The sequence below is a fragment of the Eumetopias jubatus genome, unplaced genomic scaffold (genome assembly GCF_037043125.1).
Source record: "Eumetopias jubatus isolate StellerSeaLion01/CBP00866 unplaced genomic scaffold, mEumJub1_p1.0 scaffold_8, whole genome shotgun sequence".
NCBI lineage: Eukaryota > Metazoa > Chordata > Mammalia > Carnivora > Otariidae > Eumetopias > Eumetopias jubatus.
Window position 1 is genome coordinate 44,465,868 of NW_028274814.1, and position 25,724 is coordinate 44,491,591.

General features: G+C 47.1%; 1 protein-coding gene and 1 non-coding gene across 9 annotated transcripts in view; both read right to left on the bottom strand.

Moving 5' to 3' along the window:
- Positions 1 to 765: 765 nt before the first annotated feature.
- CHD4 (chromodomain helicase DNA binding protein 4) overlaps positions 766 to 25,724 on the bottom strand; it is a 30,322-nt gene continuing 5,363 nt past the window's right edge. For 2 of the 8 annotated variants that reach the window (XM_028120987.2, XM_088025884.1), the window contains exons 5-40: positions 25,476 to 25,594; positions 25,117 to 25,358; positions 24,732 to 24,859; positions 24,349 to 24,484; positions 24,017 to 24,195; positions 23,593 to 23,832; positions 22,504 to 22,707; positions 22,179 to 22,384; positions 21,689 to 21,820; positions 21,512 to 21,608; positions 20,403 to 20,594; positions 19,724 to 19,924; positions 19,396 to 19,533; positions 18,994 to 19,115; positions 18,726 to 18,899; positions 18,252 to 18,393; positions 18,032 to 18,163; positions 17,799 to 17,916; positions 15,324 to 15,448; positions 14,744 to 14,981; positions 14,406 to 14,581; positions 9,890 to 10,070; positions 9,719 to 9,805; positions 9,540 to 9,628; positions 9,303 to 9,436; positions 8,642 to 8,786; positions 8,370 to 8,535; positions 8,022 to 8,119; positions 7,782 to 7,911; positions 7,093 to 7,164; positions 6,639 to 6,776; positions 6,281 to 6,389; positions 6,036 to 6,168; positions 2,473 to 2,668; positions 1,574 to 1,737; positions 766 to 1,395 (exon numbers count right to left, since the gene is read on the bottom strand). In XM_028120987.2, coding sequence (XP_027976788.1) covers positions 1,378 to 1,395; positions 1,574 to 1,737; positions 2,473 to 2,668; positions 6,036 to 6,168; positions 6,281 to 6,389; positions 6,639 to 6,776; positions 7,093 to 7,164; positions 7,782 to 7,911; positions 8,022 to 8,119; positions 8,370 to 8,535; positions 8,642 to 8,786; positions 9,303 to 9,436; positions 9,540 to 9,628; positions 9,719 to 9,805; positions 9,890 to 10,070; positions 14,406 to 14,581; positions 14,744 to 14,981; positions 15,324 to 15,448; positions 17,799 to 17,916; positions 18,032 to 18,163; positions 18,252 to 18,393; positions 18,726 to 18,899; positions 18,994 to 19,115; positions 19,396 to 19,533; positions 19,724 to 19,924; positions 20,403 to 20,594; positions 21,512 to 21,608; positions 21,689 to 21,820; positions 22,179 to 22,384; positions 22,504 to 22,707; positions 23,593 to 23,832; positions 24,017 to 24,195; positions 24,349 to 24,484; positions 24,732 to 24,859; positions 25,117 to 25,358; positions 25,476 to 25,594 — 5,301 coding nt within the window. In that variant the 3' untranslated portion in view covers positions 766 to 1,377. Of the gene's footprint in view, positions 1,396 to 1,573; positions 1,738 to 2,469; positions 2,669 to 6,035; positions 6,169 to 6,280; positions 6,390 to 6,638; positions 6,777 to 7,092; positions 7,165 to 7,781; positions 7,912 to 8,021; positions 8,120 to 8,369; positions 8,536 to 8,641; positions 8,787 to 9,302; positions 9,437 to 9,539; positions 9,629 to 9,718; positions 10,071 to 14,405; positions 14,582 to 14,743; positions 14,982 to 15,323; positions 15,449 to 17,798; positions 17,917 to 18,031; positions 18,164 to 18,251; positions 18,394 to 18,725; positions 18,900 to 18,993; positions 19,116 to 19,395; positions 19,534 to 19,723; positions 19,925 to 20,402; positions 20,595 to 21,511; positions 21,609 to 21,688; positions 21,821 to 22,178; positions 22,385 to 22,503; positions 22,708 to 23,592; positions 23,833 to 24,016; positions 24,196 to 24,348; positions 24,485 to 24,731; positions 24,860 to 25,116; positions 25,359 to 25,475; positions 25,595 to 25,724 lie in introns of all 8 variants that reach the window. The other 6 variants (XM_028120986.2, XM_028120983.2, XM_028120988.2 and 3 more) reach the window with 5 other exon arrangements.
- LOC114222625 (small Cajal body-specific RNA 11) lies at positions 8,205 to 8,344 on the bottom strand. Its single transcript, XR_003611978.1, has one exon.

Here is a 25,724-nt window from a genome sequence, read left to right on the forward strand (position 1 = left end):
GGGGGCGCCGGAGGAAATTCGACGGCGGACCGCTCCACTCACTCCCCGAGGGCGGAGAGAGCAGTCAGGACTGAACCGTTTTCAACTTCCCCGCCCTTCCCGCAAAGCGTTTGGCTTCTTGCCTCACTGCAGTCTTAAGTGGGATAAACTGGTACCTATAACCCGCGGTCCTCCTTCTGGCACTCTCCACCCTCCATCTAGTCTCAAGATCATGGAATCCCATGCCATCCACCTCCTCCCAATCCTTTCATTAGGAAACCCGCTTCTTCGACCCTACCGACCCCTGCTCAGCCCGTCAGGTAAGGTCTCTGCCTGGCTTCACATGCGTAGAGGCCGGAGGAAGACCTCCTGTGTCCTAATTTCACACAAGTTAAAAAACTTCAGCCTTCTTTCAAATAAACACTAAGGTTGGTGCTTAGTAGCTGTTAAAAACTTTTCCAAGCACTTTACTAGTTTTATCTTCCCAACTCTATGAGGAAGGTATCTTTATGAGAAATCTACAGTCCAGGTAACTTCCTCAGATCACAAAGCCATTAAACAGTGGTACAGGGTATGAACCCAGGTGTAGTTTTGGAGCCCCTCATTTTCCAAGGGGTGGTCATCCTTGGTCCCAAGCACAGAAGGCACATGCACACAGAACATGGCTCCTCTGTAGGATACCGGCACACAAGTTAACCCCCTTCGTTTTCAGGTAACACATTTGCCAGAGCTGCCGTCCATACACACTCATCCACCTGCACCTACACCCACACTGAACCAGAGCACTAAAATACAAGGAAACTTTTATTTTCAATTTTCATCAAGAAATTTGCTGTGGTTTTTTATGCTTTTGGTTCTTTTCCTTTTTTTTTTTTTTTTTCCACTTTATTTCATTCTAGCTGCTCAGTGGCTGGAGCCGCTGGGTTCCTGGTATTAAAAAGATGCCAACAGAGGTAGCTGTGTCTCGCCCAGGGGCCCGGCCCACTCTGAATACCCCAAAAAAGGAGAAAAGAAAACACAAAATAAACCAACAAAATAAAACCAAAAGGAGGAAGAAGTTCAGATCATTTTCTTCAAGCCTGGCGGGAACCCACAACAGTCTGTGTGTAACAGGCGTTACAGTGGGGAGAAGCCAGGGCCCAGAAGAAGGCCAGCCCGCCAGCTCCCTGCAGATGGCGCCGGCGCTACTGCTGCATGTCTCTCCAGCAGGAAGGGCACCACTGCCCCTCGCTCCCTCCCCTTCCCCAGTACACGGGGGGGCTGTTCCTTTACAACACGGAAGATGGGGCAGAAGGAAGGAGAGAGAGGGTCTCTCAGGCCCCCAGGGGAGAAGCTGGGCAAGGGAAAGTGAGGAAGGTCACTGCTCAGCGGTGGAGGTGGTATCATCGATCCGGGTCTTCACTGCTGCTGGGCTACCTGGAGGAAAAGAGAGCCAAGGGAGTCAGAATCCCAAACCAAGGGAAACTACCCAATCCCAAGGGAACTCCCTGGTAAGAGCCCCACCTGCCCAGTATATGAAACTCAGGGCAGACAGCAAAGTTATGAGTTCCAGAATGGCTCTTCTGAAAAAGCTGGCCGGAAAAAAAGGGTCTACCTGCTGTGGAGTAGGTTCAGGTGCTCGGTTTGCCAGGCGGCTGAGAATGTTGCGCTCTGACATCTGTAGCCTCACAGCAACCGGGGGAATCCGGGCAATAGTGGCTGGGAGTCGGGTCACGTCGGCTTTCATGTCACTCAGCAGTTCTTCTAGCTGTTTCAGAACTGCACAGAGGGAAAAAACAGGCGGTGAGCTGTGGTGGTCAAGACAGATCCTTCTTACCTCGGTGAACCCGGCCCCTCGTTTATTCTCAGTGACCAAGCGAGTGATGTGCTGGAGTGCTGAGTATTGTTTTAGTCACTGAGTCGCCTGACCCACCTCGGCCACACTCGTTCCTATTCCTCATATTGCAGTTCCAACTGTCCATGATGCTATCTGTTTTTACATCCCCTAACCCTCACTGTACCTTGCTCCGTACTGTCTATTTTCTCCACTCCCTGAGAGAAGATTTGTTTCCTTTTCTCACCCTCTTGGCTTTCGGAACTGTCTTCTCCTTCCTTTGAACCAGGCTCCTTTTCCTCATTTCACCCTCCACCCCCCTCATCATGTTTTCATTTTAATTAGAAATGTTGAAAGGGGTCTAGAATTTGACGGGATCTTAAGTTACCAGAGGTTACCTCTGCAATATCCCAGATAACACTGTATTATTCTGCTTTCCTTTCCACCTCCAAGAACCTGAATATATTGAGTTAAAAGAGGCAAAGAACTACTGTCCTCGACTGCCTGCTAAGGTATTAGCTTTCCGAGGAAGAAGGCAAAGATCCCCAGCACATCCTAAGTGCCCAGACAGAGGGGCTCTGAAAAAGGTCTAGAAACCAGCAGTAACCGTGTGTTTGGGGAGGGAGGGGGTGTAGCGGAAAAAGGCTGAGTCAGCAGGAGGCAGGGGAGCCACTGGCTACCTTTGTGCAGGACCGCATTGGCTGGCTTGTTTCCGGCCATTGACTCCTTGGACAGGTGCTGGTGACTCTCCGCCAAACACTCCACCTCAGCAAAGCGCGTGTTTAGGGCCATGGAAGGGTGAGAGGGGTCCTCTGACATGTTCAGGTAAGCTGCCCGGCGCAGCTGTTCCTCAATCACCAGGGCTTGTTCTAAGAGCTAGAGAAGGACAAAGAGGAGAGGGGAGCTGCACGGACATCAGCTTTGCTTATTTCTGATGGGCCTCTCCCAATCGATAAAGAACCTTACTGATGACTCCCCCACACCCAAGCCCTTCAACATCGCGTTACTTTGTTTACTTCCATTTAGAAGTTCATGTTTTTAAAACTCTTTGCCCTTTATGGATTCGCTTATACAAAAATGATTAAAAATTCAGTCTAGAAAATAGATCGTGTAAAAAATTAATATCACAAGTAATTGCACCTCTCAGAGATACTGTTAACATGTTGAGGTTTTTCCTTACATCTATATTTCTTAAGTAACTGAGGTCACTCTATATACCTGTTGTGTTTTCACTCAAAGTTCCATGGCAAAAACCTTCCTTTATTATAACTGCCCTTCATAAAAGATGATTCTTAATGGTTGCGTGGTAGTCCGTCCTATGGATATACCTACCACATCGTATTATTTGTTTTACTTTTTAAAAGTATTTATTGTTTCTTTTGTCTCCATATCTCACTCCCGTTCCTTTCCGTCCCCAACAGGCAATGTTTCTACTATACTTACTGCGTGGCTTCGTGCAGCTGTTCTTGAAGACTGAGTTTTGTTTCATGTGCACTTTTCTAATTTACAGAATGTTGTTCTGTACACATAAAAAGGCTTTTATCCCTTTCTCCACTTCAGATCTTTTCAAAACGTTCAATTTATGTTGTTCTAACACATCTATTTCGTTCCTTCTAACTGTTGCTTAAAATGCTCCATGATGTGAATCCACATTTTACCTATCCACACTCCCAGTCAATGTCCCAGGTGAACAGCTAGGTTACCTCCGGGCCCCACCCCCCAAAATCATACTGCAATGAACACTTACACAAGTCACCTGACGGAGCTACGTAAAAGGTTCTTTGCAATATATTCCAAGAGACAGAATGTTGATTCAGAAGTTATAAGACTTAATTTGCTCAAGTATCCATCCACTGGTTCTTAAAGACAATAAAGCCATTAGGGGTCAGGAAATAGGACAGTATGAGAATAATGGGCTGTTGTTTCTTCCACAAGACATGCTCCATCGAGCAGAGTAATTTATCCCCAGACTGACCAAGCATCTACTTTCGATCTACATACCCTGTCTCCTTCACCAACTGCCTCCTCCTGTCCCAAACTATGAGCTTTCTCCAGGATCATCGGCCCTTGGCTTGCTGCTGTTCTTTTAAAGAACTCCCTTAAGTGATTTCTCCTCTCCCAGGTTCAGCCAGCCCCTCTGTGCAAAGGGATCTGATGCTTTTCGAACCTGCATTTCAAGCACTGAGTGTTCTGATCCCCCTCATGTGTGGTTGATCACTCTTTGATCCCACTTGTTTATGGTGTGAGGGGGTAGGTAGTGGAAGGATATTAGTTAGGACTTTTCTAAACTTGAACTTTACTCTTTCTACAAACTGCTCCCTCTCCTCACTTCCCTGATCTGTCAATAATTTTTCTCAGTGACTCAGGCTCAAAACTTAGTTTTGTATCTCAAATCCATTGAGTCAAGAGTCAGCAAACTATGGCTTATGGGCCAAATCTGGCCCACTGTCTGTTTTTGTATGGCCCAAGAGCTAAGAATGGTATTTTTACATTTTTAAATGGTTGGGAAAAAAATCAAAATAGTTTGTGACACTTTATAAAAAATATATGATGTTCAAATTTTCCTGTCAACAAATAAAGTTTTATTGGAACACACTCATACTTCGTTTAGAACCTGTGGCTGCTTGCACCCTATGACAGAGTATTTGCAACATGTGTGTCCCACAGGGCCTGAAATAGTTATTATCAGGCCCTTTAATAGAACAAATTTGCTGGCTCTACAATAAAGCAGTAAATCCTATCAATTATTTGGTCTCTTGCCTCCTCTACCTTATCCTTTTCATTTTCTACAACCAGCATCACAGCCCAGCCCTTACTACCTCCTGACCACTGGACAGTTCTATAATCTTGTGAGTGTTTGGTTTCCATTTCTCTTGTCGTATTAAAACTCTTCATGAACCTTGAATGGCTGCCCGTTAACTATACGGTAAAGCCCAAACTCTTATCTGGTGCCAAAAACCCACCTATTAACCTCTAGCCCTTACCTCACTCTCTAATCTACCTCCCACCATCACCCAACACAAATGTTTTCTACAGCCCAACTGGGCTACCTGCTGCCTCCAAACACCATAAGCTCTGCTGCCCCTAGGCCTTTGCCCTCCTTAATCCCGTTGGTTCAAACAACCTTCTATTTCTATCCAGCTATCTCTAGGACATTAATTAAAACTTCATTCCAATACCATCTTCTCCATGAAGCCATCTGGGAGCTCTCTCCAGGCTCCCCAAATTCCCCCGGAGAACTTCCGTATGGATCTCTCCCAATACACAGAGTGGCATTCTTTTGATCACACATTTACCTCTACCTTAAATCAAAAGCTCCTTGAGAACAGGCACCACGCCTTATCTTTGTGCTCCTCGTTGCTTGGCACATGACGTTCAAAGGTTCACTAGTGTACATTTCTTATCCCCCCAATGATACTCAGTTTAAAACTCACATGTCTTGTCTTTGTGGTATCCCATTTTGATGGTCTGCCCACAGTTGCCCTCAACATATATTTGCTGAGTTCCAGACTGAGACTCCCCTCAGTCCTGGGTTTACTAACCCTAGTGATTCGGAGAATGAAGCTCTACCTTTGCATCTCCTCTTTGCAACCACCCCTACCCCCTATCCACGCAGGGGCTCTCAAACCCACTGACAGCCCTCCCTCTTCAGAAGTCCGATTTAATCCCACCTCTGTGTCTTTCCTGAATACTCTAACCTACAGTGGTTCCCGACACATACACTGCATGTCTGTGTCATTTATTAGTTTTCATTTACTTATTTTTAAGTAGGCTCCATGCCCAATGTGGGGCTTGAACTCACAACCCTGAGATCAAGAGTCACATGCTTTACTGAGCCAGCCAGGTACCCCTTCATCTGTTGTCATTTATCAGGCATGGTCATCTTCCACCCTTAAAGAGCTGGTTAATTTTCAACTCTGTATGTCTTGATTTCTTTTTTACTTTTTTTTTTTATTTATTTTACGTAATCTCTACCCCCAACACAGGGCTCAAACTCACAACCCTAAGATCAAGGGTCACATGCTCTCCAGACTGAGCCAGCCAGGCGCCCCTGTTAAGTCTTGATTTCTAGTATTTAAGATAGTTGGGAGCACAGCCCTTCACAGAATACAAAGAGTTAAGTCAAGTACACTGGAGAATATACTAGACAGTATATCTGCACGACCAGACTCCCTCCTCTCTAGTCCCTTCTGCATTTCAAAGACTGTCACTTCAACACCATATTCCTCCCCACCCTGCTCACCTTGAACCTTCGGGCTAGAAATTTATTCTTGATCTCTAAGAAATTGCCACGATTCATTTCACCCTTGAAAGGTTCATTGAGGATGGCATAGCGTGGGTCATTCTGGATGTCCTGCCACCGGGCATAGCCATGGCTATTGGAAAACTGTTCAGGAAAAACAAAACTAGGAAAAGTGGGAACCTCACACAGTGGGACCTTTAGAACCCTTCACTGAGAATCTCAGCCTAGACTCAGGCAAAGGATACTTTATGATGCCAGCCAGCAGCCAGTAGTCATGCCGCCGATGCCAGATCTCATAAGTCTTCTTGGTGACAGTGGCTGCCCGCTCCTCATTCTGCCAAAGGGAGTGCAACTCTGAAGAGGAATTTGGGGAAGGTTGAGGAGAAAAAGAAAGGCAAATATCTGTGAGAATGCAAAAAGCTATTTATTCCTGCCCCCACAGATGCCATCTTAGCAGTACACCTCTGGTGTACTGGGGAAGGTGCGATCAACTTGGCAGTCCCTCATCTGGTAGAGGTGAAGTCTTTCTACCCTTGCTTTTGACTAGAACCCTAATTTCACTTCAGATCCTTCTAAACCCCAGTTGGTCCCTCATTGTCATACCAGTAAAACCACCATCTGCGATGTTGAACATAAAACGCTGTTTAATATTTTTTTTCTGCTTCTCATCATTCAGGTCCTTGGGGGTCTCTCCATTCTGAAGCATCACCTCCTTTTTCTCTTCTTCTTCTTTCTTCTCTTCTATAGGATATGCAGGGAAAAAAAAAAAGTCAGCTCCGGGCAGAAGCATAGCACCTGGCCCTTACCCACAGCATTCTATGCTCTAAGTATCCAGCCACCTCCACCCTTTCTCCACACAGGTATTTCTCAAACCTGGAAAAAGGTGCCACTGGCCCATGACAATCATATGTAGGGACAGATGGAGTCTTTAAGCTTGGGATAAAATAACTATCCAGGTGTGGATGGGGAGAAGCCAGCAGGGTGTCCCAGAGATAAAGCCCTTGCATGTAGTTTGAGAGTCCTTTACAATCACAAGCAGCTTTCTCCAAACACTCACCTTTGTCCTCTACCACAATGGGGGTCAGATCTACTGCTGACTTCTCCTCTACCTTCTCCACGTCAGCAACACCTGGGGGGGAAGAGATGGCATTGAGAGTGTATAAAGAAGAAGGTTCTGGGGTGCCTAGCTGGCTCAGTCAGTACAGAGCATGCAACTCTTGATCTTGGCGTTGTGAGTTCGAGCCCCACGATGGGTACAGAGGTTACTTAAAAATAAAATCTTTTAGGGGCGCCTGGGTGGCTCAGTTGGTTAGGCGGCTCCTTCGGCTCAGGTCATGATCCTGGAGTCCCAGGATCGAGTCCCACATCGGGCTCCCTGCTCAGCGGGGAGTCTGCTTCTCCCTCTGACCCTCTTCCCTCTTGTGCTCTCTATCTCTCATTCTCTCTCAAATAAATAAATAAAATCTTTAAAAAATAAAAAATAAAAAAAAATAAAATCTTTTAAAAAGAAAAAAGGAGAAAAAGGATGTTCTCCTCTGTCCCACACCGTAGCCAACTGGAACAGTCTTAACCCTACATCAATGATTAATGTCATAAAAGATGTCTTAAGGGGTTAAAAACCCTCAATTTAAAATCAAGGGTGGAGGATTCTCCAGTGTGTCACTTCCTCCTGATATGTCCTTAGCCCAGCTAGAAGTCCAAAAGCTTCACAGGGATCTGGATGTAATAACTTCAAAATGTGGATACCTTTGGGCTCTGTCTCCATCGGTTCCTCCGTTCTCTCCTTCACCTCTGCCTTTTCCACTTTCTCCTCTCCCTCAGGAGGTTCAACAAGGACTTTTTCGTCCTCTGAGGCAGGGGCAGGGGGTTGTGTACACTTCAAAGGAAAAAACACAGAAGCTGAGGCAGATGGACCAGCAACCGAAAGGATGAGTGGGCTTATCCGTTTATTCTCGGTATGGCATCCAGTCACCCCCTAGCTCTTACCTCAACAGTGGCCTCTGGGGCTGCAGACTTAACCTCCTTCTCTCCTTCTGCACTCTCTTCCTCTTTAAGGCTATTCTCTTCTATTTTTATCCCATCCTCTGCAGACCAATAGAAGTCAATTAATTAGGAAGAAGGTTCTACATCAGAGAGAAGGTCACACCTTCTCAGCTGGTCTCATCTTCAATTGTCCTCTCGTGCCTTTAAGAGCCAGCCCTATTCTTAGGACGGCTCTCCTAAACTGAGAGGGAGATTGCTGTGTGTCCTGCCAGACTCCCCTGTCAGAGCTGAGCACAAGAGAGCAGAAAAAGCACTGGCAAGGACAGAAAAGGACAGTACAGGCAGACTCACCAGCAGGTGGAGCAGGTGCAGGGGTATTGGGTTGTGTGTCCCCTGGAGTGGAGGGTGTAGGAGTCTTTGGGGAAGGCGAGCCTGGCTGAGACATTTTCTTGTTTTCTTCTACTTCAGCAAGTTCAGGCATGCTCCAGCGCCCATTGACATGTTCAAACTCCTGAACCTGTAGCAATGGGACAAGAAAGTAAAGATCCAATTCCAGCCTAGGCTCCTTTCCTGTTAGCCCTCTAGTTTCCCCTAGAAACTCTGAACAATGCAGAGGGGCTCACCTTCTTTCGAATCAAGGACATGACACCAATCCTAGTAAGGACATGCTGGCGAGACAGGCCTTCTCGGGGGACACCATCAGCAAAAGTCTCAGCCCCATCTGCTCCTGGCTCACATAAATGTCGCATGAAAAGAGATACATAAGCCCTGTAGTAAAGAAGTGAGAAGTGAGTTAAACAGCAATAAGGCCAACTCCTAGATGAGATCTTTCCCACTTATTCTAGACAATAACTCTGGCTCCATCTTGACAGAAAGCCTGCCATCACACTGAAGGCCAGTTCTCCAGACCCCACACCACGCCCTAGGTTCTCCTCCAGGGAAGCTAGGAACACAAAGAACCCCATTACTAACAGCTACACCTGCCAGCTTCAACAGAGAAACTGCCAATCTCTGCACAGCCTGGACTAATACCGTGGAATGACCACAGATCAAAAGCTCTTGCTTAGGGTGCCTGGGTGGCTCAGTTGGTTAAGCGTCTGCGTTCAGTTCAGGTCATGATCCCGGGGTCCTGGATCGAGCCCCGCTGAGCCCCGCATCAGGCTCCTTGCTCTCTCTAGCTATCTCTGTCGTTACCTCTGTCTCTCTCTCTCAAATAAATAAAATCTCAAAAAAATAAAAATAAAAGCTCTTGCTCTCCATCAGTCATTCCAGCTCTCAACTTACTTGAACTCTTTCTCTGATTTGCCTCGCAGATCTCTCACAAGCCACTGGGTGGTGAAAGCATCCTGAGGTGGCATCCCATATCGCATAATTGCATTAAGAAAGGCTTTTCGCTGACGAGCATTAAAGCCAAGTACCTAGAGAACGAAGGAGCACAGGTGAGAGAGAGCAGGCCTTACTCCATCAAAGACCAAAAATTTAGCACTCACCACCCCCTCCTTAGACTTAGATGACACTTACTTCAATATTCCCACCCACACGGGCCAACAGAGGAGGCAATGGCTTATCTTTATCGTTCCGCAGGCCCTTACGACTGGGCCTGCGGGGAGCTGTAAGAAGAGAAGAATGCATGAGTGACACTGGTAGGGGTGTTAATCAAAGTGATGTTTAAAAAGCTAGCAGAAAGGCAAAGCTCTCACCTTCTGACCGTTCATCAAAGTCTTCATCACCTTCCTCTGAGGCCACTGAATAATCGGACTGGTTGTCGGACTGGTCGTCCTGCCAATCTGGAGGGAGAGAGGGCAGATGAGCGGGGCCCACTGCTCTAGTGGAACGGCCCATGGGTGGGGGGCGGGGCCGGCCACACACACCTCGGTCCTCCTGGGAGCCATCATTGTAGTTGACCTGTTTACGGATTCTTTTTCCTTTGCCCAGATTTCGGGCTAGATCTTCTTGCTGCTGCTCATAATGGTGCCGCAGCAATTTCTCCCAGTAGTCAGGATCCACACTTTCTTCCTGTTTTATGATTTCTCGTTCTACCTCCTCTTCCTCCTGGGACAGAGGGAGGGCCAGGACTCAGAGGCGCTGAAGTCAGCACCGCCAGCTACCCCTGGTCCTCACAGTTCCCATGCTGCTAGCTCCTTTTCAGGACTGGACTCTGAAATACTCAGTGTGCCTGCTTGGACCTAAGAACTTAAGAAGAAATTTAATGCACAGGACATGGCTCCTCATAATTACATATAGATTAGCAGTCAACATAACTAAAGAAAAACACGGGATGACGCTGTTATCACAGAAGAACGAAGAGACAGTATGCTTTCTTCTAACCCCTTTGACACCTACACCGTTGGGAGACAGCAAAATGTAGAAAAGAGAGGTTAGATAGCAAGGCAGAACGGAAGGGCTTCTGAAATGCTGCAAAAGATTTCTTAAGACATAAAGTAGAAGGGCCATAAGCTCTTCTGTTCACTACTTCATAAAAGTTTGCCAACTATGTGCAAAAAAAACAAAAAACCCGAACAAATTATACATATACATCCTCCTATGTCCCAGTAATGTTTATGCTCCTCTGAAATTCTTACATTTTTTTCATATACTTCAGGACCAGTAATTGATTCCAAATCCCTCACATTAGAACTAAGCCACTACTAACAGCATAACAGAAACAACTTAAATGTCCATCATTGGGACGCTGGGTGGCTCAGTCGTTAAGCGTTTGCCTTCGGCTCAGGTCGTGACCCCAGGGTCCTGGGATCGAGCCCCGCATCGGGCTCCCTGCTCCACGGGAAGCCTGCTTCTCCCTCTCCCACTCCCCCTGCTTGCGTTCCCTCCCTCGCTGTCTCTCTCTCTGTCAAATAAATAAATAAAATCTTTAAAAATAAATAAATAAATAAATAAATAAATGTCCATCATTATGGAACTAACCGAACAAATTCCTGGGAGTGGGGAGTGGGCAAAATGGGTGAAGAGGGTCAAAAGGTACAAACTTCCAGTTATAAACAAGTCCTGGGGATGCAATACACAGCTTGGTGACCAGTTAATAACACTGTATTACATACTGGAAAGTTACTCAAAGTAGATTTTTTTTTTTTTATTTGTTTGAGAGAGAGAGCGAGAGAGAGAGAACGCACGCACATGAGCAGAGAGAGAAGGAGGCTCCCCACTGAGCAGGGAGCCCGATGTGGGACTTGATCCCAGGACCAAGATCATGACCTGAGCCAAAGGCAGACGCTTAACCGATTGAGCCACCCAGGTGCCCTCAAAGTAGATCTTAAAAGTTCTCATCACAAGAAAAAAATTGTATTTAGTATGCATGGTGACAGCTGTTGACCAGACTTATCATGGTGATCATTTCACAAAATATACAAATATTGAATCAATTTGTTGTACACCTAACATTAATGTTGTCTGTCAATTATACCTCAATCTTAAAAAATAAATAAGTTACAGTACTTCCAAACAAGGACATATAATGCAGCAAGAAAAAAGGAAAGGGGAACCTGGGCTGGCTCAGTCAACAGAGCAGGCAACTCCTGATCTCGAGGTTGTAAGTTTGAGCCCCACAGTGGGTGTAGAGATTACTTAAAAAAATAAAATCTTTAGGGGGCGTCTGGGTGGCTCTGTCTGTTAGGCATCTGCCTTCAGCTCAGGTCATGATCTCAGGGTCCTGGGATCGAGCCCCCCATCGGGCTCCCTGCTCAGCAGGGAGTCTGCTTCTCCTTCTCCCTCCGAAGCTCCCCCCCGCTTGTGCTCTTTCTCTCACCCTCTCACTCGCTCTCTCAAATAAAATTTTTTTAAAAATAAAATCTTTTTGGGGGCGCCTGGGTGGCTCAGTCATTTAGCATCTGCCTTCGGCTCAGGTCATGATGCCAGAGTCCTGGGGTTGAGCCCCGCATCAGGCTCCCTGCTCAGCGGGAAGTCTGCTTCTCCCTCTCCCACTCCCCCTGCTTGTGTTCCCTCTCTCACTGTGTCTCTCTCTGTCAAATAAATAAGATCTATTAAAAAAGTAAATAAATAAAATCTTTTTTAAAAATTAAAAAAAAAGGGAGGGAGGTCTTGGGCGCCTGGGTGGCTCAGTTGGTTAAGCGACTGCCTTCAGCTCAGGTCACGATCCTGGAGTCCTGGGATCGAGTCCCGCATCGGGATCCCTGCTCAGCAGTGAGTCTTCTTCTCCCTCTGACCCTCCCCTCTCTCATGCTCTATCTCATTCTCTCAAATAAATAAATAAAATCTTTAAAAGAAAAAAAAAAGAGGGGAGGTCTTTATGTACCAATGTGGACTAAATCTCCAAGATTGATTGATTGAAAGATTTTATTTACGGGCGCCTGGGTGGCTCAGATGGGTGAGCGTCTGCCTTCGGCTCAGGTCATGATCCCAGGGTCCTGGGATCGAGTCCCGCATCAGGCTCCCTGCTCCTTGGGAGCCTGCTTCTCCCTCTGCCTCTCTCTCTCTCTCTCTGTCTCTCATGAATAAATAAATAAAAAGTTTAAAAAAAAAAAAAGAAAGATTTTATTTACTTGAGAGAGAGAGAGAGCAGAAGCAGAGGGTAGTGGCAGAAGGAGAGAGGGGAGAGGGAGAAGCAGACTCCCCACTGAGCAGACAGCCCAATGAGGGGCTCGATCCCAGGACCCTGGGATCATGACATAAGCCAAAGGCAGACGCCTAACCACATGAGCCACCCAAGCACCCCTTATTTATTTATTTTTAAAAGATTTTATTTATTGAAAGAGAGTGTGAGCAGAGGGGGGAACAGGGGCAGGGAGGGAGAGAGAAACCCAACAGACCCCCTACTGAGCTCAGAGCCTGGTGGGGGGAGGGGGGGCTCGATCCCACAACCCTGAGATCATGACCCGAGGCAACATCAAGAGTCAGATGCTTAACCAACTAAGCCACAGAGACACCCCTAAATTTCTAAGATTTATTAAGTGGACAAAAGCAAGGTACAGAATATTATGCCTAACAAACCACTTTATGTTTAAAAGAAAAAGGGAGGGGCGCCTGGGTGGCTCAGTTGGTTAAGCACCCAAGCAACTAACTCTTGATTTCGGCTCAGGTCAAAATCTCAGGGTTGGGAGATTGAGCCCCACGTCGGGCTCCATGCTAGGCCTGCTTAGGATTTTCTCTCTCTCTCCCTCTTCCCCCTGCCCCCCTTTGTGCTCGTGTACTCTCTCTCAAAAAAAAAAAAAAGGAAAAGGGAAAAAGGTGTTTGTGCGTGTATGTGAGCACATGCACATGTGCACATATATGGATAGATATACATATAATTTGTATGCACATAAAATACCTTTAGAAAAACATACAAGAAACTGAAAGCATCAGTTATCTCCAGGGAGGGAACTAGATGGAAAAGAAATACCTTGTATCTTTTGAATCTTGACCATTAAATCACTCTTTATTCAAAAAATATGATTTATAAAAGGTAAACAGCAGCTACAGTTACTTATGAGAGAGGGCCACCTGTATACCTGAGTAGCTGAGAGCAGAGGTTATCAATGGGAGGACCCCCCCGCCCTTCCCCCAACACTCAGCATGTGCTGCCCCAGCCAATCACCCCCATGCAGCCACAGCCCTGACAGAAACCCAGAGCACCTTACAGGAGGGCTGCTGCAACGGAATACCACTGGTCCACAGACCGAGGTCAGAATTTTCAGCCACAGTTACACACAACCGAGGCTGGCAGCACCACCTCCCGAGGAGAACAAAGATAATGGGTATATATGAGAAAAACATAGCAAGGGGGATGGTTTTGAGTGAGAAGGATGACAAAAGATGGCAAAGACTACCAGAAATCTCTACCAATTCAAAGAACACTGAGTTGAGGGGTCTAAAGGGGGAGAGCAGAAGAGAAAGCAATTTTGTTTTTTTCATTTTATACTTCACTTCTAGGGGGGAAAATTCTTAAAGAAGCCACACATTTATCAGTTTTCGATTTTTTGTTTTTGGTAAAAAAGACCCAGAAAAGGAAAGGAAGAGAAAAAGGGAAAACAATTCTAACGTTTTAAAAAGTACAGGGAAGTAGGCTGCTTAGACATGTATCTCATCTCTTGCCTTTTCTCCAAAGAGACTTGAGATAGCCATCAGAAGTTTATTTGTAGGGTTAATAAAATACGTAAGCAAAAATGAGATTCTGATAAGGAAGAGCTAATATAGATAAAAGTTTTGAGTGTGAAATTTGGCTGTGAGTTTCCGGACAGCCACAGCAAAACTGAGAGCATGACTGCCCATATGTGATAGTATTTATTTTCAAAGGAATAGATATATCAATTCATCAACATACTTACTAACTTACCTACAGATGTTTTCCTCTTGTCTCAAATACCATCCTGGTCTCAATAACAATTTCCAGACCAATCACCAAGCACAGCATTGCCTTGGACTCATACTCACCCCCATCTCTTCTTCCCGTACCACGTACTGGGCCACTTTAAACGAGCTCAAATATTCATTCATGCCCTGCAATTCTGTGTCTTCTGTCTCATCCTGATTACGGTCCAGAAGTCGCTCAATGGCCTTGTCATCATAGTGGATAACACTGCTATCTTCTCCCTCTTTGTTGTCTCCTCCTATAAAGAATCAGAGGTCCACACCCTCAAAGTCAGCTTCAGCAGCTGCAGTGGTAAAAAATCCCACAGGACCCTAGGACCAAGTCTCAGGACACTAAATATCAAATATATCCTTTCGAGAGGCCAAACCCTACACCAAAACAAGTTTTCCTGCTAGCTTACCTCCATCTGTGGCTTCATCCTTAAATAGTTCCTCAGTGCCAAACTTGAGGATGTCATCAAGCTCCTGTTTGGACATGGATCCAGTCTTGGAGCCCAGACCGGGCCGAACCACTAGATGCGTCAACATCATCTTCTTCTTTGCCACCTGCGTGATGCGCTCCTCCACTGACGCACGGGTCACAAACCGATATATCATCACCTTCTTATTTTGCCCAATACGGTGAGCTCTGCTAAAAGCCTGAAGTTGGGCACAAAACAAAGTCAGAAACTGAAGTAACCATATTTTCCGGCTTCTGCTCTTGCCCTGACGTCCACATAATAAGCGAGATCCAGCACAAGGCAGCTTGCTTTCACATAAAACGCTAAAACTCACCCCCCCGCCCCGGACCCCACCCTCTATCATGTTACTCCAAATAAGACCACAGCTAACCCAAACTCTCTGGCTCACAATAAGATAAAAGACATAAAAAGAATCTAATGTTTCCCCCTGAAACAACTAATTCCAGATGGTGGAGACTTCGCAGAGATCACTTGCATTACCAGTGGGTTACTGTATACGAAGGCCGCTACCTCTGCTCACCTGGATGTCATTATGGGGGTTCCAGTCAGAGTCATAGATAATAACTGTGTCAGCAGTGGCCAGATTGATTCCAAGGCCCCCCGCTCGAGTGGAAAGCAAGAAGCAGAACTGTTGAGCACCCGGTGCTAAGAAAGGAACCAAAACACCATTAGAAGTGTCTCCTGAGGGGTGCCTGGGTAGCTCAGTCGGTTAAGCATCTGCCTTCGGCTCAGGTCATGATCCCAGGGTCCTGGGATCAAGCCCCGCATTAGGCTTCCTGCTCCACAGGAAGCCTGCTTCTCCCTCTCCCACTCCCCCTGCTTGTGTTCCCTCTCTCGCTGTGTCTCTGTCAAACAAATAAATAAAATCTTTAAAAAAAAAAAAGTGTCTCCTAAATTCCAATTAATAAATGTAGAAGGCATGTCAAAAATATAAAACATCATCAGGCAAGCACCACTGTAGTAATCACTGTAAGCAAGGTCCATAGATGGATGCTGAAATCAATGTGCAAGTTTAAAGAGAAATGGTGCATGCCCATAGTCTCGAATACCTCCCTCATCCAGTTATGGAATGGGTAAGTCATGGGGGTGAAGGGCAGAGCACAGGGAACAGTCAGTGATACTGTAATAGCGTTGTATGACGACAGAAGGCAGCTACTCTCATGGTGAGCCTAACTCACAGTTGTCCAATCACTACCTTGCACAGCTGGTACCAATGTAACACTCGTGTCAACTATACTTCAATTAAAAAAAAAAAGACATTTATCAATATCAATTCTAATGGGAAAACGAGTAAGTTTACCGTGGAGAAACTAAGCAGATACCACCCGAACTGAGTGATCAAGGTTAACATCCCCAGTAAAGGGACATTAGCAACATCATGTCCTCCCCCTGATAGGATGCAATGAAAAGAATACAGCATTGCTTCTATGGCATTCTTGCCCAAAATGTCTACTAAGCTCAACCTGCTATGAGAAAACATCAGACAAACCCAAACTTAAGAGACATTCTAGGGGTGCCTGGGTGGCTCAGTCGTTAAGCATCTGCCTTCAGCTCAGGTCATGATCCCAGGGTCCTGGGATCGAGCCCCGCATCAGGCTCCCTGCTCCACGGGAAGCCTGCTTCTCCCTCTCCCACTCCCCCTGCTTGTGTTTCCTCTCTCGCTCTCTGTCAAATAAATAAAATCTTTAAAAAAAAAAGAGAGAGAGTGACATTCTATAAAATAACTAACCAGTGATCCTCACAAGTATCAATGGCATGAGAGCAAAGGAAAGAATGAAGAACTGTCACATGTAGGAAAGAGACACAACAACCAAATGCAATGGGGGATCTGGTATTAGACCCTGAAATAGGAAAAGGACATTAGGAGGAAAACTGGTAACGTTCAATTAAGATCTACAGTTTAGTTACCAGTATGCCATCAATCATCATTTCCTGCTTTTGACAGTTATACTGTGATTATGTAAGCAGTTATTATTAAGAGAAGCTGAGTGAAGAATATATATGAACTCTGTATTATTTTTTGCTACTTTTAAGTCCAAGATTATTTTATTTTTTTATTTTTTAAAGGTTTTATTTATTTATTTGACAAAGAGAGACAAAGCAAGAGAGGGAACACAAGCAAGGAGAGTAGGAGAGGGAGAAGCAGACTTCCTGCTGAGCAAGGAGCCCAATGCCGGGCTCGATCCCAGGACCCTGTGATCACGACCTGAGCCAAAAGCAGACGCCTAATGACTGAGCCACCCAGGCACCCCCAGAATTATTTTAAAATAAAAATTAGGGGGGTGCCTGGCCGGCTCAGTCGGAAGAGTGTGCAACTCTTGATCTCGGGGTCATGAGTTCAAGCCCCACAGTGGGGGTAGAGATTAATAAAAAAAATTAATAAATAAACTTTCTAAAAACTAACTTAATCAAATTAGAAATAAGAAGGAGGGGGAAGATGGGGAGGAATGGCAGCTATGGAGACAGGTATGCCACGTATTTGCGAACTGAGCTTGGTAAAGTCTTGGTCCCTCTGTGGGACTCAAGATACAACGAAGAGGGTTAAATAAAATGCTCTTCGTGTGGCAAAAAAGAATGAAGACTCCAAAGGAAAAAAAAAATCTGCTAGGAATAGTCCAATACATTCTTTCAATCAAGGCATTCAAAAGCTTTATTCTTCCATTCACAATTGACAAAAACCCTAAAGAACCATACAAAAAAGCAGACAGACAAAAACAAGTGATCCAGGGGCGCCTGGTTGGCTCAGTCATTAAGCATCTGCCTTCGGCTCAGGTCATGATCCTGGGGTCCTGGGATCAAACCCCGCATATGGCTCCCTGCTCGGCGGGGAGCCTGCTTCTCCCTCTCCCACTCCCCCTGCTTGTGTTCCCTCTCTTGCTTTGTCTTTCTCCGTCAAATGAATAAATAAAAAATCTTAAAAAAAAAAAAAAAGTGGTCCATGCAAAGACATGAGTAAATGAGAATGCATGGACTGAAACCACTCCCTCCCACTTACCATTGAAGCGGTCAATGGCCTCTTGCCGCATGTTCCCAGTGATCCCACCGTCGATACGTTCATATTTATAACCTTCATGTTCCAAGAAATCCTCCAACAGGTCCAGCATTTTGGTCATCTGGAAAAGGAGCACAGTTCAATGAAGGGGGAGTCAGATGACAGTTGCTTTCCTCGCGTCGCTGAGGGCGGTCTACTGCTTTCTCCTCAAGCTCCCAGCCCAGCCCACACAATACCTGAGAGAAGATGAGTACACGGTGCCCACCCTCCTTAAGGTTCTTGAGCATCTTCTGAAGCAGCAATAATTTCCCCGATGCTCGGATGAGGGCACTGCCATCATACATGCCATTAGGCATTTTAGGGGCTTCCTGAGAAAAGAAGCCAAAAAGAAACAAACACTGAGCCAAATGGAGCAACTCCAGCGCAGTGGGGGGGGCGAGAGGAGACAGGGCGTACCATCGCAGCCACGGGGAAGAGGTATGGATGGTTGCAGCACTTCTTCAGATCCATCACCACATTTAGCAGAGAGACCTGGTTGCCACCACCTCGAGCATTGAGGGCTTCAAAATTTCGAGTAAGAATGTACTTGTAGTATTTCCTACATGGACAAGATGGAGAATGAAGTCAGACTCGAGAGTCTTTAGAGGACTCCTAACCTTTACGTGACTCAAGACACAGTCCCAAGGTCTGAGATCTTCCTTCCAACATATCTCACTTTAGGACCTAGCACCACCACCAGCACCACCACATGAAGTAAGGTATTTAACTACATAAGAACTATGGCATGAGGTTTCTGTATGATCTCGCTTGCTCCCATCACCAGATGCCTGGAAGCAAAGTACAGGAAGGAATGAGAAACACTCTGCAGACTAGTAGGTGTCTAACTACTTTGACAAAATGGAGTCAACACTTCTATCCCTTCTGACTCACTTCTGCATAGGGCTCAACTCCACGCGCACAATCAGTTCTGTCTTGGATGGCATATTCTTGAACACATCAGCTTTGAGTCGCCGCAACATATGAGGGCCCAGCATGTCATGCAGTTTTTTAATCTGGTCCTCCTTGGCAATGTCGGCAAACTCCTCCAAGAAGCCTTCCAAGTTGCTTCAGAAAGAGAAAGGAAAGTGATATAGGAAATGGGCAACAGGAAGAATTAGAAGCAGAATTATCAGCTGATTACGGAGAAACACACACTTACTGGAACCTCTCGGGAGTGAGAAAGTTGAGCAGATGAAACAACTCTTCTAGATTGTTTTGTAACGGAGTCCCGGTCAGCAACAGCTTGTGTTGGAGTGAGTAACCATTTAACACCCGGAAGAACTGGAGAAGCGTATGGAGAAGGTGAAATTCAGCGAAAACAGAGTTCTGAGAGAGGACTGCAAACCGGAGCTGTTTCACTGCGCAACGGTTAAGCCTCCACCCCGCCCCGCCCCCATCTCCATCTCCCTTTTAAGGCCTGGCCACCAAGGGGAATCACAAGTGAGGAGGGAAGGCAGACACCATTTGACCCTTTCCTCTCCTCCCAGGTCCTCCCCTTAAGGAGTAGGTGGTACTAGAAAACTCAAACTGGGGGCGATAACCTCCTTCCCTTCACTCTTACCTTTGACTGATTGTTCTTGAGCCGATGCGCTTCATCCACGATGAGGCAGGCCCAATCAATGGAACCCAAGATAGCCATGTCAATGGTGATCAACTCATAGGATGTCAGCAGCACGTGGAATTTCACAGATGCCTCTTTCTGCACAAAGAGGCAACCTGGTCACTAACGTTCAACCCCTCCAGTGCAGGTTAACCCAAGGGACTTATGGGGTTTTCCCTCCTCCCGACTGTTATCCTTCTGCCTCACCCCAGGGACTAGAGTCAGAAGGAAGCAGACTAAGCCCGCAGCAACAACTCCCTCTAGGGTGGTCCCCTTCCCACTGAGATACCTTCATGCGAGAGGCTTTCTTGCCACCACGAATGGCATTGTCTTCAAAGGAGAACTCGTTCTCTCGGATGATGGCACGGCTGTCTTTGTCACCCACGTAGGTCACCACATACATATCTGGAGCCCACATTTCAAACTCCCGCTCCCAGTTGATGATGGTAGAAAGAGGGGCACTCACTAGGAAGGGGCCTTTGGAATGACCCTTGGAGAAAGAAGAGAAGTGGTGGAGTAAGGACTGTGGGCCCCAGCACCCACCTCTACCACTGCCCCCAAGGCTGGCTGAGGACTGGCATGTGTGCTGCTACTCCTCCCCTCACCTTTGTCTACGCGTGAGAACGCCCTGCCTACTCCTTCCCACAGCACACCCACCTTTACAGAGAGTTTAACACCCGACCCCATCCTGTAAGTCTTCCTGTGCTAATTCCACTCACAACTCTGCTTATCTCAACAGGTACTTGTTCCCCTAAGACTAAGGCTCTATGCATCCACCAGTGATTCTACCCAGGGCCCCGTCCCTTCAATCTACCTCTGTGTACGTGTGTCTACCCTACTGTCATTCAACAATGTTCTTCAAGTTCTGTGACCAATTTTTTCCTTCCTTTTTCTCTCTCAAGAGTGTGAAAAAACCACAAAATACGAAATACCCACACACAAAACAACTAACAGCCCAGCGTTCCTACCTCCTTATAGAGAGAATAGAGGAAGACTGCTGTCTGGACAGTCTTTCCAAGGCCCATCTCATCAGCCAAGATGGTGTCGGTGCCTTGAGCCCAGGAGAAGCGCAACCAGTTCAAGCCCTCCATCTGATAGGGGTGCAGGGTTCCACCCGTAGCATCCAGGTACTCTGGCTGTCGCTCATACTTCACTGTTGGCTGAAGGATGAAATGAAGGAAGTCAAGAGCTGGCAAGGAACTCCCTTCCTTGCATAAGACAGCAGATGCTTGCTCCTCACACATCCTCACTAGATCCTCAAGAGCCACAAAGAACTGTGGGGAAGAAGATCCTCAACGGCTACTGTAACTTTGCGTTTGATTTAGGATCCTCCAGGAAGCAGAGCAACTAACCCATCAGACCGACTGAGATCTTGGTCCTACAGATCTCTGACGGAAGACAGCATCATATAGCCTCCCTAGCAATGCAGTAATTCTGCTAATCAAGATCCACCAGGTCAATAAACCTATGTTCCTCCTAGAGTCCTCTTTAAGATTTTATTTATTTATTTATTTGACAGAGAGAGCCAGAGAGCACAAGCGGGGGGGGGGGGGGGGGATGGCAGAGGGAGAAGGAGAAGCAGGTTCCCTGCTGAGCAGGGAGCAGGGAACCCGATGTGGGGCTGGATCCCAGGACCCTAGGATCATGACCTGAGCCAAAGGCAGATGCTTAACCAATTGAGCCATCCCCACAACCCTAGAGTCATTTTTTTAACCTTAACAGTCCTTATGTTATATTACACAAATTAAACCCAGAGGAAATAAGCCATGAATTAAGAGTCAGAAGACCCAGGTTCCAGTACAAGTTTCATAAAAGCTTAGTTGTGTGACCCATCCCTAGGTAACACTTCCTCAACCATAGAAAGTACCATCTCCTATGTTTTTATTTTTCTGATGACGCAAAGAGAAAAGGACCATAGCATCTTCCTTGTTTAGAGATGTGGAGAAGTGGGGAAGCATTCTAGCTCTGAAACTACTACTGGCAGAGCCTCACTAAAAGCACCACCTGTAGACTGGAGCACACAAGACATAGCGTCCCACCCAACATATTGTACCCTCCTTCCTCTGCCCCAACTCACATCAACTGTAGGAGTTTCAGGAGGCCTCTCCAACTTCCTCAGCTTCACCTTCTTGAGCTTCTTGCCTGGTCGTCCTTCCTCACCCCTCATTAACTCCCTAAAGAAAACAGACATCACACAGCTACCCAAGGTCCTCCTCAGTAAGAACCAACTCCACACCTCAGCAAAGCCACCCACCTGTGGTTCCAATAGCTCTGCTTGAACAGGTCGTAGTCCTGTATCTCCACATCCTCGCTCTCCCAGGATGCCTGATCGTAGGGCAAGTCCCGCCACTTGATCAAGTAGTGGACGTGGCCCTTCTTGTCCACACTGAAAGGTCAAGGAGAAAAAAATCCTCAGAGCCAGACGGCCACTTCTCACTCTCAAAAAGCGCCCACAATGTATGTTCCAAACTAGACTTCTGGGAAGGCCAGATGCCACACATATTCAGAATCTCTACCACACCAGTCTCTGGACCTAAAATTACATCTAATCGGTAGTTTTCTCCTCTGGCTCAAATACCAGGATTCAGTCAGATAATAATAATAAAATGACATATCTCTTTCAAGTTTAAATCACCGGTGACATCCATTTTCTTACGCCCTTTGGCAGCAGTCTCCCAATGGATATGCTGCCTGCCTCCAGTACGCCCAAGACCAACACCAGTCTGGCCCAGCTCCACTGGTACCTGTGGTTGAGAATTCGGTGGATCATCATCCACTCAGGTTTTATCCCATAACGATAGAAGCGTTCCTCCATCTCTGCAAATTTAGGGTCTTTGTTCTTGCGCTTCCGGCTCTTCTCTTCATCACCACCAAAGTCCCCAGAAGGTGGTTCGTCCATATCATTCTTCCGCTGATAGTTTCGGAACATCACTTGACAGTGCAGCTCCAACTGCAAGCAGGAAGAGACATCAGCCACCATGGAGTGGCATCCGCTCCTTCCAGCCACGAGGCCGTTTCTCATGACCCCCTTCACTGCAGCCCCCAGATGTCTAGCCTATCCCAGATTACCTGCAGTTCAGACACCCAGGAGCAGTGCCAGTAAGACATGCCTTGCCATTTCACAAAGAACTGCCGCTCTGGCCGCCCCTCCAGGGGCTTGGGAGACGGAGTACTGGGATCAGCATCTGGAGGCCGAGGCACTGGTGTGGGAGATGGTGGCTGACCCCATTTCCAGATTAGAATCTTCTGAACTTTGCCCTTAAGAGCTGGACACTGAGAGGAAAAACAGGATTCAACATCAAATCATTATGGAGAAGAGGAAATGATACAGCCCATAAGCCTCAACCTTATCAAGGGATTATTAAAATCTCATTTCAAGAGGTGCCTGGGTAGCTTAGTCCATTAGGAGTCCAACTCTTGGATTCAGCTCAGATCACGGTCTTGGGGTCATGGGATCAAGCCCCGCATCGGGGCTCAGTGTGGAGTCTGCTTGAGATCCTCTCCCTCTCCCCGTCCGCACCCACCCCCGTTCGTGCTCTCTTCCTCTCCCTCCCTCTTAAATAAATAAATAAGTCAGTCAGTAAGTAAATAAATAAATAAATAAAATTCTTAAAATCTCATTTCAAGAAGAACCATTCTAGGTAAAGAATAACAGAATTCCCTCTCCACTTCTGGACTTCATCCAGAATTTGAGTGACACTATCACTCCTATCTGTTTAACAGAGCCTATAGCTAGACTTCAACAATAACCCAGAACAAGGAAAGCACAGAAAACCGCCAGACCTGGAGCCCAGAATTCCTCTCGTAAGCAACTGAAAAGCAATTAAGTGACCCTATTAGCCATTCCAAACTACCAACACCCCAAGGCTGGGTGCGAAGACAGAATGGATGCCTTAGGCTGGAAGAACACTGCTTTAAGAACACCCCTTAAAAGGGCTGGCAAAGCATCAACTCTGTCCAAAGTTAATCCTGCATTTTCCCAAAGCTATCCCCAGACTACACGAGAAAGGAAAATAACCTGTCTCAGGGCTAAAGACAGAGTTTTCCAATGACCTCTCCTGCACCCCAGCCCCCCAAAGCCTACATATAAAAGAGGTATACCCTTCTGCTAGACTACACTCCCCACACCTCCCACCTTGGCTGGGGTCAGTCACTCACCGTACAACGGGGACAGAGCCATTCACCATTAGGGATCTCTGGAAGTGGGGGGTTCAGGCAGTGGATGTGGTAGGATGAAGGACAGGTGTCACAGCAGAGCAGCTCCCCACCATCCTTACAGACACGACAGAATTCCATATGGTGGTCATCCTCCTCTTCTGGGTCTCCTCCAACCTCTTCCAGGATCTCCTCACCCTCTGAATTGTCCTCCTTAGCCTCCCACTGGATGCCTTCCTTCTCCTTCAGTAAAGGACCACAGTCAGATTATTACCACCCCCCACCCACCCAAGTCAGAACCATACCCAACATTCTTTTGAATGCTTCCCAAAGTCCACACCAGCAACACTACCCAGGCCCAAAAGATCTCTATCACCCCACCCTTCCTCTTGAGGGTTCCAAAGGGCCACAGTGGCCAGGTACTCACGCAGTGTGGGCAGCTCCACTTGCCCTCAGGAGCCTTCTCCATATCCGGATCCAGGCAGACCATGTGGTAAGCTCGGGGACAGGTATCACACAGGATGATCTCACCGCCTTGCTGGCACACCTCGCAATAGTCCTGGTGGTCTGTCTCATAACCATCCACAGCAGTCACCTCCTCCTCGCCTGGGCAAGGAAGAGGGAAAGCCCAGTTATTAGAAAAAAACTACCTCCCCCCACCCCTTCTAAAATAAACCCAACCCCGATCTCCTTAGGGAGATTCTTCCCCAGTCATCCCCACCCCATCCCACCACACACAGACCCAAAAAAGAAACACACCTTTCTTTTTCTTTTTAGCGGTTCGCAGTTTCTTGCGGCTGCGGCTACTGCGGCTGGTGGAGCCGTCAGAAACGGAATAGCTATTGATACTGGCGTCATCGAAGTCAGACTCCACATCTAAGTCATCATCCTCACTCTGGCAGGATGAAAAGAAAGAAGGTTAGAGCTTGAAGCCAAAGGGAAGGAGAATGCTAGAGAAGAGATCACCTCTTACTAGGGGTGCTAGAATCCCAGCAAGGATGGTCACGTAAGAAGCCTAGTCACCGTGTCCTGGGGCCAACAGTCCCCACTCTTAGGTGCCTACCGTGAAGGCTAGACCCGGACATAATGTAACATCGTACCAGATAGGGCACCCTCACCACAGGGGTGGGCTGGGCTCTCACCGAGGATCTCTTACGCTTAGAACCAAAACCTCCCAGCTTGATTTTCAGGGGAGCTACTTTCTTGGGTTTAGGCTTCTTGGCATCAGGTACCCGAGGGCTGCCCTTGGGCTTCCTCCGAGCATTGGGACCTAAAATCAGACGAGCACAAGTAAGATCATATAATCCAAACGCACGACAAGGCAGAAGATTGGGAAGATAATACAATGTTCTCCACCTGAGCGGGTTTCCCCATGGCCCAGCTTCCCAAATTTCCCTCGTAAATCCAAGATTCATTTCCCCCTCACACTCCTCTATCTTGAGGATGACAGAAAAGCATCGCCATGCTTCCTCTGTCTTCAACATCCCACGCCCACACCATCCCGCCTCACAACGGGTCCCATTTCACCTTTGCCCTCCTTGGTCTTGGCCTTGCGGATAGGCACCTCCACAGGGGGAGGAGGTGGGGCAACTTCAGTGGCCGTCACCATGCTCTCCACCACAGCCACTGCCGCCGCCGCCGCCGCCGCCACTGAAGCCCCAGAACTGCCTTTGAAGGGATTGTTCGTGCTGAACTCACGCCACTTTGCACCCAAAACCATCATCATCTTGGAGACAGCAATCTTGGGGTTTTTGGCAGCAATGAGGGGTCTGGTGGAAAAACGGACAGGAACAAAGAGGAAAAACTTTAAGAATAAAAGAGAAAGAGAAGCAAGAAAATACTATACAAGCACTCTCCTCCCCGGGGCCCAAGAGCCTCCTGTTTACCGGACAAACTGGCTGAAGGCCTTGTAGTTGGTGAGGGTGCGGTAATCCTCCTCTGAGAACACATGGTCAATGTCTTCCATGCCCCAGTCTTCCAGGAGTTGGGCGGAGGATTTAGGCTCCTGCAGAGAGAGCAAGGTCAGGGACCTGACACCTAGTGCCCACGTTTGCTAAAGGGAACCTGAGCTGAGACAAAGGCTTGCAAGCCCAGGGGAGGGGAGCGGAGAGAAAATCATTACAAACGGCGAGAGA